This window comes from Trichomycterus rosablanca, chromosome 1 (genome assembly GCF_030014385.1).
Source record: "Trichomycterus rosablanca isolate fTriRos1 chromosome 1, fTriRos1.hap1, whole genome shotgun sequence".
NCBI classification, from domain to species: domain Eukaryota; kingdom Metazoa; phylum Chordata; class Actinopteri; order Siluriformes; family Trichomycteridae; genus Trichomycterus; species Trichomycterus rosablanca.
Window position 1 is genome coordinate 42635146 of NC_085988.1, and position 17910 is coordinate 42653055.

Here is a 17910-nt window from a genome sequence, read left to right on the forward strand (position 1 = left end):
TGGTAATTATATGACATTGATAAGATACCATATTAAATTTTAAATTTGTAAATAACAGATATGAATTTAAAGTCTGTACATAGAAATACAATATAATATATATATATATAATATATAAAATATAATATAATATAAAGATAAATCATGTGCAGTATGTACCAGAAGGGATCTTCCACAAACATTTGCCACAAAGTTAAAAACATGTAGTTTAGTTTATATAATTGATTTTATATAAATGTGAACAATAGATGTGACTGAAACATCTGAACTTAATAATTAATAGGATTTATTCCACATACATTTGGCCATAAGGTGTAACAATTAAAGTTATATTTATGATCATTACATATTGTCATACAGGGCTAATAATTTGATTATTGCTCTACTTGTTAAATTATTATGACACAATACAAAACATTAAAGTACTCACATGCACATGAAAGTTGACATGTTTGCAGTGCAGAGTTTCAGGTAGGACAGCAATGTCTGCAGTGGATTGTCTATCACTGGTGTCCAGCACCGCTCTGGGACTGTGACGCCTCTCATCAAAAACCCAGTGTAATTTAAGAGCTGCAGAAAGAAAGAGATAAAAGCTAAATTCAATTATAATAAATATGAAAGATTTCTTAATCTCTTAATTAACTGAAATTGTTATCAGGGTATAATAAATGTTACTATTATTTTTTATTATTTATTGTTTTATTAAATTATTTATTTATTTATATTTCATTTTAAAAGATCCAGTTTAGTTTTAAAGTAAAGAAAACTGGTCGTGTTTAAATGACATTTTTATCTAAAGAGCTCAGTTTCCCAAACAGTGTAAAATGTTATTAATGTTTTCTTATTTTTTAAACTATCTGTAAACTGTAGTATAACTGCTTTGTTTATTTGTCTTATTTTACTTTTACAGTCACATTTTACTTTTACACCAGAGGACCTCTAACTGAGAGATACTCCCTTTTAAACAGTGTTCTACATTACTACATGTAATGTATTTACATGATACATGATAGTTAACAGCAACCTAGATTGACTACACTGCCACCCAGTGGTCAAAATGTACAACGCTAGAACATTTTCTAAAAATAATAATAATAAAAACAGTAATCTGTGATGTTATTTTCTTAGTCATTTACTTAACTGTCAAAAGTACAATGCAATAACTGCTAATGTTTTCAATGAACATCTTGGTTGTAATTTGTAAATATAAACACATTTTGAAGTTGATGCCTGCAACACACTTAAAAAAGTTGAGACAGGCAAAATAAAAATGAAAAGTTTATAGGATTTCACAATACGCAAGGGAATTGTATACAGGTGAGGTAATGATTAGGTATACAAGGAGCTTCTCCAAAGCAAATAACTGGGAGACCTCTGGGAAGAATTGGGAAATGGATAACTGGGGCCAAATACAGGAACATTCCAAAGAAAAATGTCATCCAGAGCATACAAGAGCATACAAACTCTGACTGGTGCAACTGTCCACCTTCTAATATGACAATGACAACATTGACAACATGTGTCAAGTCCTTGAGTGGCCCAGCCAAAGCCCAGACCTAAACTCCATCAGTCGTACGTTAAGAGAGCTGAAGGTGGCAGGTCACAGATGCTCACCATGTAGTCTAACAGTAACAGAGCTTAAGAGAATGTGCCATAAAGAATGGGAAAACTGCACAAATCTAGGTGCCATAAAGATGGGATAAACTGCACAAAAATATTATTTCAAACAAGGCAAGAATTACTATAGTATTTAACGAATTTCCTCCAGGTTGTGTTGAATAAGGTGTTGTGCCAACAGGGAGTGGTTCAACCATGTTCTGGGGTTGTTTTAACTAGAGCAAAGTTATCTGTAAGTTTGTTGTTTGTTATTTGGTATTTTAGTTAAAGCATTATCTACCACATCAAAATGACCTTTTTTTTCTTTCTTTTTTCTCCCTTTTAGTGCGTCCAATTGGCTGATTGCGTTATGCTTCCTCTCCACCAATGCCAATCCCCGCTCTGATTGACGAGAACGAAGCTAACCCACGCACCCTCCGACACATGGGCAGCATGCCGTATGCATCTCATCACCTACACTTTGATGAGCATTCTTTCCTCATCTCTGTGCAGGCGCCATCAATCAGCCAGCAAAGGTCGTAATTGCACCAGTCATGGGAGAGAGACCTCATCTGGCTTAGTCCCGCCCATTTCTGAACAACAGGCCAATCATTGTTCATGTGGCCTCTCAGCCTTAGCCGGCAGGCAGAGCTGAGATTCGATACGATGTATTCGAGATCCCAGCTCTGGTTTCAGCGTGTGTTTTTACTGCTGCGCCACCTGAGCGGCATCAAAATGATCTTTAAATCAACAGTTGTATAGACCAATTCTGGATATCCGATTCAAACCCGTCAATGAATATCAAACTGTGCAATCTGTGTATAAATAATTTGACATACATCAAGGAACAGTGGAACCACTGGAGTAAAATAACTTGACCCTAGTCGTACTGGATATTCATCACAAGTCATCACAGGATGAACTGTGTACTCAGTTAGTAGAAGAGTGTGTTAAATTTAAATTATATCAATCAGTGGAATCCTTGCCTGACAGTATTGTAATTACTCTTAAGGTGGTGAAGGTGTAACAACAAAGGGAAAGAAAGATACAGGTGATTAACTGTCTGATAAGCCTACAAAAATAAGTAAATGTGATTACATACCCACTCTTTGTGTGCTTAGAATTGTAGTTTGAGCCTTAACTTTGAGACAGACAATGGCCGCCATGCATGTCACTTTCTTTCCTCCTCGCACACAATCTTTGTTAAACACGTTTACTTTTGATGGCTCAAACTGAACAGTGATGTGCACACGAACAACACTGCGAGACCTGCTCAGTAACACAAGAAGCAAATAGTGAGGCAATACATTGTCAAATTATAGTTATAACAAACTACATTAGACACTTGCTGATGACTCACCAGAGCAAGACTGCAGCATTGAGTGCACCTACAGACAAATCAGTTAGTCCATCTCCATTTAAGTCCATCACACCATGGACGCTCCGGCCAAAATACTGTAGGTCTGACGAGATGTCCATAGCTGATATTCTCTAACAGAGAGAAAGAAATGAAAGATTACAGTACATTTGTGATTTGGAGCACCTAGCCAGATTCAACAGGTCTGCTCATCAAAGCTTTAAATTCTACCTGCTTATACTTTAGGTGGATAGCATTCTGCTGGCTGTAATAAAGGTAAATTGCACCTCTGTGTTCATCCTCTAGAGGTGCACCCACCACCAGCTCTCTGCTACCATCACCGTTTAGATCCGGCAGAGAGGACATGGCTGATCCAAAACGGGAGTTCTGTGCCTTAGGTGATGGCTCAAGAAGCCCCTCCAGGTTAATATTACCCTTTAAACAGAGGAAAAATAATAAGGCAATTAGATACAATCATTCATTTATGTAAAAAAAAAACATCCTGGTCAGAGTCACAGTGGGTCAGAAATATATCCAGCAAACACCAGTCACAAGGTGAAAATACACCATAAACCACACATTACATTATTACATACGTCTGTTTAACGTCCTGACCTATCAAACCCATGTTGGACGTTATGTGTATGTATAAAGAAGGGGAATGGAGGTTGACAAGTGTAGTTCTTTCTGAGATAAATTTTAAGGCATTCCCTGTGCCTCATTAAACATTACTCAGCACTGGTGGGTGTTTGGGTTGTAACTAGCTGGTGGACTGAATAACTGGTGGAGTTTCATCTCGAAGTTTCTTCTCGAATTTGTCCCTTTGTTTGCCATGTTTGTTTCCTGGCACTTTTGTCACCCGTCTTTTCAATTCTTGGTATTCTTGGGCGGCAACTTTGGTTTTATTTTATGAATTTGTCAAGTTTTATCATTTAGTTTATTTAGTTTTCCTTTTAATTGTCCTTTCTTTTGTTTTCTAGTTAAGTCTCATGCAACTGGGTTTATCATCTATTATCTCAGTTAAGGGGCTACTTCTGTTGCTTCTCTGTCATGAGATTCTCACCACCCCGTAACATCTATAGACAACATAAAATAGTCAATCTACCTACTGGCTTGTTTTACGGACATGAAAAGAAACCAGAGTACCCAAAAATGATGACAGCATATCAAACACCACACAGACAGTAACCCAAAACTTAGATCCAAAGTAAGTTGATGGAAAAGCTTGGCAAAAAATTAGATTCAGAAAGTAGGGGAAACCATATGCAAAAGTGACTACCTTCTCAGCATCAGCATTATCTTTATGATACACTAGTGATAAGTAAGTACAAACACACCAGTAATGCTGTAGTAAGGCCTACCTGTTGGTCCATTCTGTAGATGTAGGTTCTGCCAGCTTCCCAGCCTTTGCTGAAGTACATAGGAGCAGCCACAAGCAGCAGATCAGTCACTCCGTCCATGTCCTGGTCTAGTGAAGTTACCTCACTGCCATAATATGATCCAATCTACAACACAATACAATGTCAGTTCGACAGACAGGCCAAATCTATTTTATGAAAATAAGACACTATTATTCAGCCAGGGTGGCATTTGATTTGAAACTAATACAAGTTGAAACTAATAATTCTATTTTATGATGAATGTTGGACCATGTTCTTTAATATCATCTGTTAAGAAGTATAAAGTGCCTTAAGAGCCACAAACTACATACAGTATCGATAGATTTCACTTTAGCACCAGTTATCACAAACTTAAATGTCAAATTAAAGATTTATGAAAAATGAGAAGAATGTATCTACGTATGTATCAAGTATCTTGATTCTTTTTTATTAATGCCCTGCCTTGGTACAGTTCAATCATCTTTTAAAAATAGTGCAAGCTTTATAAAGCAAATTTTACGAGAAAAAGTGCATTTATAACACAGAATTTTTTATAAATTCTTATACATTTTAATTTTTTTTTTTTTATTTTATACATTTTTTATCAAATTTATAAGAAAAATTTGTGAGGCTAAGGAACTGTACATCGGAGACTGTTGTCAGCAACACAGGAGTACCACAGGGGACTGTACTTTCCCCTTTCCTTTTCACAATCTACACATCAGATTGGGGGGCCTGTGGTAGCCTAGTGGGTAGGGCTTTGGGCTATCAACCGGAAGATTGGCGGTTCAAATCCAGGCTCTGCTATGTAGCCACTGTTGGGTCCTTGAGCAAGGCCCTTAACCCTGTCTGCTCCAGGGGCGCCGTAAGTTGGCTGACCCTGCGCTCTGACCCCAGCTTCCAACACCAGCTGGGATATGCGAAGAAAGAATTTCATTGTACTGTACATCTGTATATGTATATATGACAAATAAAGGATATCTATCTATCTATCTATCTATCTATCAGACTTTAACTACAACTCGGAAACCTGCCATATGCAGAAGTTCTCGGATGATACTGTTATTGTTGGGTGTGTTAGAGATTGACAGGTAGAGGAATACATTAACCTGGTAAGAGACTTTGTTGGATGGTGCGATGTGAATCATCTACAACTCAATGCATCAAAGACAAAGGAGATGGTAGTGGACTTTCGCAGGTCAGATTGGCCTACGCAACCAGTATCCATCGAAGGGAATGCTGTGGAAGTTGTCAGGAGCTACAGATACCTAGGGGTGCAACTGGATGACAAACTGGACTGGTCAGTGAATACTGACACTATACAAAAAGGGACAGAGCCGGCTCTATTTTCTTAAAAGGTTAAGGTCCTTTAATGTATGCAACAAACTCCTGAATATGTTCTACCAATCTGTTGTAGCCAGTGTTCTTTTTTATGCGGTGCTGTGCTGGGGTGGCAGCATTAAAAAGAAAGACGAAGCAAGACTGGACAAACTGATTAGACGAGCTGGTGCAGTGGTAGGCATTGAACTGGAACCACTGGTAACAGTGGCAGAAAAGAGGACACTGTGTAAACTCTATTCTATCATGGACAATGTCAGTCACCCACTGCACACAGTGATTATTAAACAGAGGAGCATGTTCAGTGACAGGCTGCTGTCTCAGAGCTGCTCCACGGACAGGCTTAGAGAGTCATTCGTACCCAGAGCCATTAGGCTCTACAACTCCACCAGGCAGGGACGGCTAACTGTAGCTAAATAGTGAGGGTTTCTAGTGTAGCCATGTGTGTACGTACTTGTATGCACTTGTGTGCATGTGCAGGTGTATATACAGTGTATCACAAAAGTGAGTACACCCCTCACATTTCTGCAGATATTTAAGTATATCTTTTCATGGGACAACACTGACAAAATGACACTTTGACACAATGAAAAGTAGTCTGTGTGCAGCTTATATAACAGTGTAAATTTATTCTTCCCTCAAAATAACTCAATATACAGCCATTAATGTCTAAACCACCGGCAACAAAAGTGAGTACACCCCTAAGAGACTACACCCCTAAATGTCCAAATTGAGCACTGCTTGTCATTTTCCCTCCAAAATGTCATGTGATTTGTTAGTGTTACTAGGTCTCAGGTGTGCATAGGGAGCAGGTGTGTTCAATTTAGTAGTACAGCGCTCACACTCTCTCATACTGGTCACTGAAAGTTCCAACATGGCACCTCATGGCAAAGAACTCTCTGAGGATCTTAAAAGACGAATTGTTGCGCTACATGAAGATGGCCAAGGCTACAAGAAGATTGCCAACACCCTGAAACTGAGCTGCAGCACAGTGGCCAAGATCATCCAGCGTTTTAAAAGAGCAGGGTCCACTCAGAACAGACCTCGCGTTGGTCGTCCAAAGAAGCTGAGTGCACGTGCTCAGCATCACATCCAACTGCTGTCTTTGAAAGATAGGCGCAGGAGTGCTGTCAGCATTGCTGCAGAGATTGAAAAGGTGGGGGGTCAGCCTGTCAGTGCTCAGACCATACGCCGCACACTACATTAAATTGGTCTGCATGGCTGTCACCCCAGAAGGAAGCCTCTTCTGAAGTCTCTACACAAGAAAGCCCGCAAACAGTTTGCTGAAGACATGTCAACAAAGGACATGGATTACTGGAACCATGTCCTATGGTCTGATGAGACCAAGATTAATTTGTTTGGTTCAGATGGTCTCAAGCATGTGTGGCGGCAATCAGGTGAGGAGTACAAAGATAAGTGTGTCATGCCTACAGTCAAGCATGGTGGTGGGAATGCCATGGTCTGGGGCTGCATGAGTGCAGCAGGTGTTGGGGAGTTACATTTCATTGAAGGACACATGAACTCCAATATGTACTGTGAAATACTGAGCAGAGCATGATCCCCTCCCTCCGGAAACTGGGTCGCAGGGCAGTGTTCCAGCATGATAATGACCCCAAACACACCTCTAAGACGACCACTGCTTTATTGAAGAGGCTGAGGGTAAAGGTGATGGACTGGCCAAGCATGTCTCCAGACCTAAACCCAATAGAACATCTTTGGGGCATCCTCAAGCGGAAGGTGGAGGAGCGCAAAGTCTCGAATATCCGCCAGCTCCGTGATGTCGTCATGGAGGAGTGGAAAAGCATTCCAGTGGCAACCTGTGAAGCTCTGGTAAACTCCATGCCCAGGAGAGTTAAGGCAGTTCTGGGAAATAATGGTGGCCACACTAAATATTGACACTTCAGGAACTTTCACTAAGGGGTGTACTCACTTTTGTTGCCAGTGGTTTAGACATTAATGGCTGTATATTGAGTTATTTTGAGGGAAGAATAAATTTACACTGTTATATAAGCTGCACACAGACTACTTTTCATTGTGTCAAAGTGTCATTTTGTCAGTGTTGTCCCATGAAAAGATATACTTAAATATCTGCAGAAATGTGAGGGGTGTACTCACTTTTGTGATACACTGTATATGTATGTATATATATGTATATATGTGTGTATGTATTTGCATATGTGTACATGAGTATATACTGTATGTGTATGTATTTGCATGAGTGAATATGTATGTATATGGGTGTATATGTGTATGTATATATATGGCTATATTGGCCTCATTGTGCAATATTGTCACATGTCACTTTACTATTTAATAATTTAATAATTTAATTACTATTCAATTTTTACACTAGCAATATACCTCATGCATCATTACAGTTACCAGTTATTCATTTTATATTAATCACAAGAAAGACTCGGTTCTATTTTTACTTTTCTGTTTGCTTTTGTTTTGTTTTGTACTGTTAATTATTTGTTGTATTATGCTACTGGGGCTTTAATTTCCTTCGGGATCAATAAAGTATCTATCTATCTATCTATCTATCTATCTATCTATCTATCTATCTATCTATCTATCTATCTATCTATCTATCTATCTATCTATCTATCTATCTATCTATCTATCTATCTATCTATCTATCTATCTATCTATCTATCTATCTATCAGAAAGAACCAATGCTTGTTGTTTTACCTGCTGTCCTATTAGAGAGTGCAGTATGGTAAGGTTGCCCGAATTGGTAAGGGTGAAGAGGATCACTTTGCCTGTGTGGTTAAACCGAGGAGCTCCAGCCACATACAGCTGGCCATAGTAAGTAGACACTACAGAGGACACCACATAACCTAGAGTAATATACAAGCACATGCGCGCACACACACACACACACACACACACACACAGTTAAGTAGTTCGCCAAAATTACATCATGGAGAAATCAGTCCTCTCGTGGCAATAACCTACATACAGTAATTCTTTGGCTTTTTCAGTCCAATTTGTGGTTAGTCATAAAATAACTGAAGGGACAGATAAAAGCTAAAAGCAAACTAATTGTATGCATAACAATGGGGTCTCTTGGCCTTGTCTGCATTAACAAGAAAAGACATGGCACAAAAGAAGACTGTAAGGATGGATAACCAGTCAATGGTTTTGCATATTTTACCCAGATAGGCTCCATGGTTTTTCAGCTCCTCAGGAAACTCTTTAAGGTACGAAGACCTGGGGGGGATCACTTTGCCATTCAGTGTCTCCTTAAGAACAGCTCCATTCCACTCATAAGCTCCCACAGCACCCACCAAAACACCATCCTATAAACACAAAAACTAATGTTATTGTAAAAAAGAACATTAATAATTATTATTTTAATTACTTTTACTTTAATTAATCGCAATTTTAATTTACTAGAACAACCACTCCTAATTACTGAGTTCAAGTGTGTCAGGCACACCCATTGCCAAATTGGGTTTAAAATAAATTATATTAAAACTAATTTAAATTAAAATTTCAGAAAAAAAGACTTTGAGCAATTATGCACACACCACACCACAGGATATATGATTTTTTTCTGCAAGTCTGCAATAATGATGCCCTGGCAATTGTTGGAAAGTGTTAAAGACTTGAAAATCTACCTGATTATCCTGTAGAGTAAGCTAGACATACAATCTTTCATTTATTTACTTAGTTTTTTTTCCTTTAAAGGTTAAAAAAGCATCAGTAAAAACAACCTTTTTGCCTGGACATACTCTTTGCAAGGGTGCTTTTATGTATTTTTGTTTATGCATTTTTCTCACCTTTTTCTCCCTTTTAGCGCAACCAATTGCCCGATTGCGTTATACTTTCTCTCCACCAATGCCGGTCCCCGCTCTGATTGAGGAGAAGGAAGCTAACCCACGCCCCCTCCGACACGTAGGCAGCATGCCGTATGCACCTTGTCACCTACACTTTGACGAGTGCAGTGCAGATCAGCACTGTGTATGGAGAGACACACCCTGAGAGCACTCTTTTTCCCATCTCTGTGCAGGCGCTATCAATCACCACCTGAGCGGCCTTTGCAAGGGTGCTTGAAGTAAATCCAAACACCGGCAACCTATTTTGTCCTGTGTTAATGCTAAAATCTCTTAGAATCCAAAACTCAGAAGTTTCTACACCTAAATACATAAATTATTAAATGCATTGGACAGGAAAAGCTCTGTGCATTTCGAATGAGCAAGAAAGTGGTTGAGTTTGAGGGAAATTTTACTAGTGAATAAAAAGCCTGCTGCACCAGAGCCAGAGCTACAGCCTTCATGAATTAAGGACAGCACTGTAAAAACTTCCAGCTAACACACCAGCCAACTTTCTCTCACTAAATGTCGACGTGGACAGTTTGATTAAATATCACAACCCATTTGTGCAGTGAACTCCCTCAGTGATATCAGTACGTCCATATGGGTTGCTCACAGTACGTTTTGTGACTGTGATTCTGATTTTTATGATCTGATTTTTTGTTCACAGGCTGCACTTGTTAATGATTTATTAGAAGTATATGGTCACAGCTAAAATATTTTTTAGCCACAGGAATTTTAAGGACTTTGATAAAGAAATTTAGCATTTACTGCTTGTGTCTAGGCCAGGGGTTTTCAACCTTTTTGGACATGCGCCCCCCTTCGTGTGCCAACCGTGAACTTGCGCCCCCCCCTCCCCCCTCCCCTTCGTCAACCACCACACAGAAATCATTGAGAAAGCTTCTGACAAGCTAAAAGAACGTAATTAATGTTGTGCACATTATATAATTTTGCTGATTGAAAATATTATTTTAAAAAGATAATACAGTCCGACCCCATCTGAGCCGATTCTATCAGCACATTATATAAATTCGTGGTTCACTTTGGTAAATCATAAGCGGTTCTTGCTTTTTGATGTAGATGAGAGCATAAAACGTTACTTCACAGAGCATAGACAAAAGTTCATCAATTACTAAGTTGGTTAGTTCGGGATCATCTGCTCTGACTGAAAACGTTTAGCTCCACAGGCAGAACGACTCTGACTCTGTGGTAATACTCAGTATAATTAAGCCTGAGCTTTATAAGGTAAGCGAGTCACACGAAATGTTCTGTAGTAGTTGGTGTTTATTTACAACCGCAACATTCATTATAACAGTAAACACGGAGAGATGCCTGAGAAAAGAAACTTACGCTGCGCTTAAAATGAATTGACTCCCGAGTCACTTATAATCGATACTGTGAACAGAGCGTCTCTCTTAAAGACACAAACACGTCCTATAACAGCGGTCGTTTATCTTCGCTGTGAGCCCTATTTTGAAGGTCTTTTTCAGACGGAACTAAATAACATTAAACGTGCGTGTGAGCGTGGTCAGTTAGAGTAATGAAATCTGTCTCCCGTGGGTGAAAAATGAATTGCTTTAGTTTTAGAAGTAAAACAATCTCGTAATGCCACGCCCCCCGGTCAGGCACTCGCGCCCCCACAGACAAGTACTCGCGCCCCCCCCGGCTTGAAAACCCCTGGTCTAGGCAATGACAACCACTGACAAAATGTAACAATATTGTATCACACAGGGGAAGCACAGTGGTACAGCATAAGGTGCAAATGCTGCCCAGCTTCAGTGAGATAAGTCTGCATAGGATTTATCTGTGTACCCCAGTGTCTTTCCACAGCCCATAAAAATTTACATTTGTACTGTATATCTAACATATTGGAAACAGGCCGGTAACTTTACAAATAAAGAATGAAGAAAGTGGAAATGTATTTTTTTTTTAGCAATTTCTGGCCATGAAAAATATATTACTACACTGATTGTAGAGAGTATTAGCCCAGATAATTAGATGGGAAGTAGGCCATGGTCATGAAATTTTTTGTTGTTGTTCGGCTTAATGCACTTAAACTTGCATTAGTTACAAACAAGTATGATTAAGTCTTGGTTTGCATTAGTACAGTCTAGATCACTGGTTTTTAACCTGTGGGTCAGCCCCCTCCTCCCCCAGTGGCAGTAAATAATTGCCTGCCAATTATTCATTCATCCATTCATTGTCTGTTTTATCATAGGTGTGAAACGTAGGAAACACCCTGGGCAGGTTGCTAGTCCATCCATTTTTAGTACATCCAATTGGCCTGACTGCATGTCTTTGGACTGTTGGAAGAAACCAGAGTTCCCGGAGGAAACCCATGCACACAGTTAGGACATGCAAACTCCACACAGAAAGGACCACTACACAAGGGGATCAAGCCCAGTATCATCTTGCTTGATGCCATTGGCCTAGGCATCAGAAAGTACATTTAAATCATTACATAAAAAAGTAAAAGTAATAAAGAAATTTTTTTTTTTTAAATGTAGGTGAAGATGTCTGAGCACATTGTAACAAGACAGCCATATTAGCGTTATTATCATTTATTTATTTAAAAGGATCATTTACAATTTTCAGCTTCCTAGTAGATAAGAATATCTTGACCTTTCAGATAAAGCAATACGTTTTCCACAGCACATCTACTGACATGCAAGACCAAATACAAGAATAAGCTTTATGCTGAGCCAGAACTCATTTTCCTTAGCCTGACATTGAGCAATCCAGATTAATTGTCTCATTTTCATTTACATTTTCAGCATTTAGCGGACGCTTTTATCCAAAGTGACTTACAGTTGTGACAGTATACTATCTAAGCAATTGAGGGTTAAGGGCCTTGCTCAAGGGCCCAACAGTGGCAACCTGGCGGTGGTGAGGCTTAAACCAGCAACCTTCTGATTACTGGACCAGTACCTTAAAGCCAGGCTACAGCTGCCCTTGTCTCATTTGTACTTTTAGCTATGCATCAAAACACTGTCAAATATAGTGTACATTGTGTTATGGTTGAATTTAAAATGATGAGTGGCCAGCAAGTAGCAAAAGTTTGGAAACCCTTGTTTTAGATAAAAGATTTATTAGCATCAAAATGTGAAAATACACCATACTAATGATGTGCGTATGTCATCTTAGCACAAACATTGCTTATTGGCACACGCTTTTCTTAATGATAGACATAAATCTTTACAGTCTCCAGGGAATTTATCATTTAGTAATAATAATAATTGAAAAATCATAGCTGATTGGTTTATATTTGTGGAGCTCAGACTCCCTTATGTCACCCTTATGATTAAATTAAAACAACAATTAAAACAACTCAAATAAAACAAAAATATTATTTGTATTTTTATTATTTGATTAACATAGTATCATCAAAAATGATTTCTATATATAAAAAATGTATTTTATTGTCTCCAGTGTGCAGGGATCATAGTATGGAATATGAATAAACTGAGAAATTAAGTGTAACGAGAAACAAAAATTTTTTAGTGCTGCGATGAGGACAAGACTAGCTCTGCAAATCTGATCTGTACCGTTTCAAGGACTTGTATTTGACATTTAAAAAAGGTAAACAGAGTTATAATATTTCATGTCCCTGTCAATGAGCCAAGCCAATAAATCTAAAAAGCCCTTTTCTATGATTTTGATGGACAATGCCTTTTTTCCTAAAAGCAATTAAATGTATTTTTTTTAAATCACAGCCTCTACAGAATTAAGCTTAACACCCCCTTTTATAGTCACACAGAAAAGTTAAGGACACGTGAGAGTGTGTCCCTCGGGTTTGCCTAGAACAAAACCACATGTGCTCTGTCGACCCTTTTTTTTCTTAAATTCATAAAAAACCTCTTTCCATTACATTATCTTCCCTCTCCACTGCCACTGTTCAGAGCTGAAATCCAACAATTTGAGTTATGAGCATATGTTATTCTACCAGTGTTATTTCTCCCAGAGAAAGTGCTTCTACGTTCCACGAAAACACCACTATTTCCAATATATCTCACCTGCTGTGGATTATTTTTACTATTTAACTTCATACCAGACCAAAATGTATCTAAACCCTTATGATAATTTTGGTCACATTGACATTTAAATATGTACCAAAAGTGGAATATATACTATACATTATTTTCATACTATAATTATATCCATGCTTACAGCATTGGTGACTTGAATACAGTGCTGTGAAAAAGTATTTGCCCCTTACCTGATTTCTTCTATTGCTGCTAATTTGACACATTTCAATGTTTTAAATCTTCCAACCAATTTTATTACAAAGACAACACAAGAAAAAATGCAGCGTTTAAATGATTGTTCCATTTATTGCATTTATTGGAATGTGATAACTTGTAATGAATCTTTCACACTGCTGTGAAATAATTTTGGCCCACTCTTCTTTGTGGAATTGTTGTTTTAATTCAGCTACAATGGAAGGTTTTAAGCATGACACAGCATCTCGATGGAATTGAATCAGGACTTCGACTTGACCAGTCCAAAACCTCAATTTCATATCTTTTGAGCCATTCAAAGGTGGATTTGCTTTTGTTGGATTTGCTTTTGTTTGGATCATTGTCCTGCTGCATAACCCAACTGCACTTGAGCTTTAAGTCATTGACAGGTGGATAGTCTTCTTTAGGATTTTCTGATAAAAAGCAGAATTCATGGTTTCATCAGTCATGTTCAAGTTGTCCAGGTCCTGCGAAAGCAAAGTAGCCCCAGCCATCACACCTGGACCACTACCATATTTGACTATTGGTTTGAAGTTCTTTTGGTTAACTGTTGATATGATGTTCTGTTGGTATGGTTATGCTCTCCTTAATTCCTGACATGGGATGGCTATGATACTGATGGGACTAAAACTTGCTCCCACTGTGCTTATTGAGGCCCATTTTAATTTTACTTAAAGCCACATTGTTAATGCAACAGTAAGTTAACAGTGAGTAAGGACCAAACTTACCTCCACAATATGTGATGAGAAACCTGCCTGAGACATTTGAAGTCCAAAGGCGGTCCCATTTTGACTGGTACCTACAGAGATATGGGTAACACTTTATAAGAGCTTTTCTTACCAACCTAGTACTTATGCATTGACACACATAAACGTAAAAAATTACCACAAAATAGCCAAATATAAAATCCCAGACAGGTGCACCACACAAGATTTCGCAGTGTGGTTTCAGGCTTATAATAAGAGGGTAGGACACAGTCCAGTATTTACTTATAAAGAGTTACAAGAGGAGCTGTAAGCAGCAATTATACAGGAATCAATAAGCAATGACTTGAACCAATAATTTAACTCATCATGCTTAGAGGCACATTCGATCCCAAGAGCAATATAACCACAGACAGTATGGGAGATGACAGCATAATCAATTGGTGCTTCTTTGCAAATGGTACTGGGACATTTGAAGTCATTAAAAGAAAAATTTCATTTCTTTAGCCAATATATTAAATCTTGTTATTTTAACACAACAACAACCACAAATCTAAAGCCAAATGGAGTTAAGTTTGGACCAAAGTTTGTTTGACAAGACCACAAATGAAATCTCACTCTCACTACAACATACTATATACACCGATCAGCCATAACATTAAAACCACCTCCTTGTTTCTACACTAATTTTATCAGCTCCACTTACCATATAAAAGCACTTTGTAGTTCTACAATTACTGACTGTAGTCCATCTGTTTCTCTACATACTTTGTTAGCCCCCTTTCATGCTATTCTTCAATGGTCAGGACCCCCACATGACCACCACAGAGCAGGTATTATTTAGGTGGTGGATGATTCTCAGCTCTGCAGTAACAATGACATGGTGGTGGTGTGTTAGTGTGTGTTGTGCTGGTATGAGTGGATCAGACACAGCAGTGCTGCTGGAGTTTTTAAATACCGTGTACACTCACTGTCTACTCTATTAGACACTCCTACCTAGTTGGTCCACCTTGTAGATGTAAAGTCAGAGATGATCGCTCATCTATTGCTGCTGTTTGAGTTGGTCATCCTCTAGACCTTCATCAGTGGTCACAGGACGCTGCTCATGGGGCGCTGTTGGCTGGATGTGTTTGGTTAGTGGACTATTTTCAGTCCAGCAGTAACAGTGAGGTGTTTAAAAACTCCAGCAGTGCTGCTGTGTCTGATCCACTCATACCAGCACAACACACACTAACACACCACCACCATGTCAGTGTCACTGCAGTGCTGACAATGATCCACCACCTAAATAATACCTGCTCTGTAGTGGTCCTGTGGGTGTCCTGACCATTGAAGAACAGCATGAAAGGGGGCTAACAAAGCATGCAGAGAAACAGATGGACTACAGTCAGTAATTGTAGAACTACAAAGTGCTTCTATATGGTAATTGGAGCTGAAAAAATGGACAGTGAGTGTAGAAATAAGGAGGTGGTTTTAATGTTATGGCTGATCGATGTATATTATCACTTTTCTTTACCTTCATGGCAAAACTTCACATTCCACCTCCTTCCCTGCTATTTAACATTATTATAAACAAAGGTAATGTAACACAGTGGTAAACATGGACCCCCGTGCCAACTTTGCTGTGAAATGAGAGTATATTTACAAAAAACAACAAACTTAATTAGTTAGTAATGTTGAATATTTTTGTACCTATTTGTTGAATACAGTACACCTTTAAATTTGGACTAGATTTGAAAGATATTAATGTACCTTCTAAGCTGAAGATTTTCTCTCCCAGGGCATCCACAATGTCCTTCAGAGCAGATTCATCTGTCACACTGAAGAAATGTTCCTCAGGGTCAGTGGCGATGAATTTAATCTCTTTTAAAAAAGCTTCAGGATTAATTCCACGCCGGTTGTAGTAGCCAAGCACCTTGGGACACCAATATGAAACTTCATCTTCATACACAGGTTCAGAAAATAACATTTCAATTACAACTGATTAACTGACTGTGGTGTGCAAACTAAAACATCAGTTCCTGCTGCCACACAATCAAACATTACAGTCAAAAAAACTCCTAGCCAGTTATTCCAGTCCAGGTATTTGATGTGTTTTAGCTCAAGCACAGATGATAAACTAATGAAGGCCTTGATTAGTTGCAACATGTGTGCTTGAGACAATTCTATTCTAGGAATTCTATTCAGGGAATTTAATAATTTTCAGACTGAAGTAGTCATTAAAAGTGGCATTGTGTTGAATTTGGAGAAACCCATTGTTATATTAGTTGTGTTTAGCTATTAAAATTGTTCTTCTTTAATTGGTTTATTGCAAGTTACCGAATTTGCAATGTGGGTTGAATAATGTTTGCAACTGTATCTATATGCAGCAAAATGTAAGAAATATGTAAAGCAGACGTACAGCAATTCCATAAAGGGTGATGTTGTCCCTCTCACTCTCTTCCACAGCTCTTTTTAGGTCTGGACTGTCATGTGACTCTCCATCAGTAATCACAATCATTACCTTCTTGGCATCTGGACGTCCTCCACGCTTAAATGCCTTTGAGCTACAATTTACAGTATAAAATGGACTATTGAGTATCTATAAAAACATAACAGTTATAAATTCTATTTTAAAGGGTTCCACTGCCACTAAAACAAATACAACACAGAATCACAAGCATAATATTATTAATACAAATATTTCCACTGAAAAAATATTCCACTCTCTTGTGTACCGTGCAAAATTAATCCCAAGTGCGGTGCGAGTCTCCTCTCCACCACGCTGAATAATACTCTGTGCAGCTTCCACCACTTCATTAACTGTGTGGTAGTCATCTAGGTAGAACTCCTGAACCACACTCTCTCCATACTGCACCACTCCAACCTACAAAGCATAAAACCTTGTGATTTACATAAATTCACAATCACGATCTTCACTGATCTTTACCAGGTAATAATAATAAAAAAATCTGTCTAATTTTATAAAACACAGATCCATTCTAAAAAGTGTTAGGACAGCATGTAAAATGCAACACATTCCAAAAAGTCTGCAGAGGGACAAATTTTATTTTAAACAGCACTTCACAAAATGTTCCAAATTTAAAATCTAAAAACAATTATAATTATTATGACGTTGCAGGGAAAATCCAATAAAATGACCATTTGGATGTTTGACAGCACATTTGGGATCATGTTCTGTAAACAAATAAAAGTTTGATATTTTGGCAGAAATGCACAGCTAAATGGAGAAAACACAATGCTGCTTTGTTACATTGTTCTTCCAGGTATTTACAAAGAATTTACTAACCGTTTTAAAAAATTAAAGACTGTTCCAACAAGTAAACATGAAGTGAATATAAAAAGTCTACACACCCCTATTAAAATGAGGTTTCACATTTACTCAGTTGCATCTTACAGCAGAAGCTATGGCCTGCACCGAGCTCACAAAGTTTTAAAAGGAGTTCATTGTTGGAAGTTATCAGTCAGAGAAAGAGTTA

The 17910-nt window shown here is 38.2% G+C and overlaps 1 protein-coding gene across 1 annotated transcript in view; it reads right to left on the reverse strand.

Moving 5' to 3' along the window:
• itga11b (integrin, alpha 11b) overlaps positions 1-17910 on the reverse strand; it is a 44733-nt gene that overhangs the window by 11489 nt on the left and 15334 nt on the right. The window contains exons 7-17 of the mRNA XM_063002871.1: positions 17149-17297; positions 16833-16977; positions 16184-16346; positions 14456-14526; positions 8829-8973; positions 8363-8511; positions 4315-4458; positions 3185-3388; positions 2957-3087; positions 2699-2865; positions 431-570 (exon numbers count right to left, since the gene is read on the reverse strand). Coding sequence (XP_062858941.1) covers positions 431-570; positions 2699-2865; positions 2957-3087; positions 3185-3388; positions 4315-4458; positions 8363-8511; positions 8829-8973; positions 14456-14526; positions 16184-16346; positions 16833-16977; positions 17149-17297 — 1608 coding nt within the window. The remainder of the gene's footprint in view (positions 1-430; positions 571-2698; positions 2866-2956; positions 3088-3184; positions 3389-4314; positions 4459-8362; positions 8512-8828; positions 8974-14455; positions 14527-16183; positions 16347-16832; positions 16978-17148; positions 17298-17910) is intronic.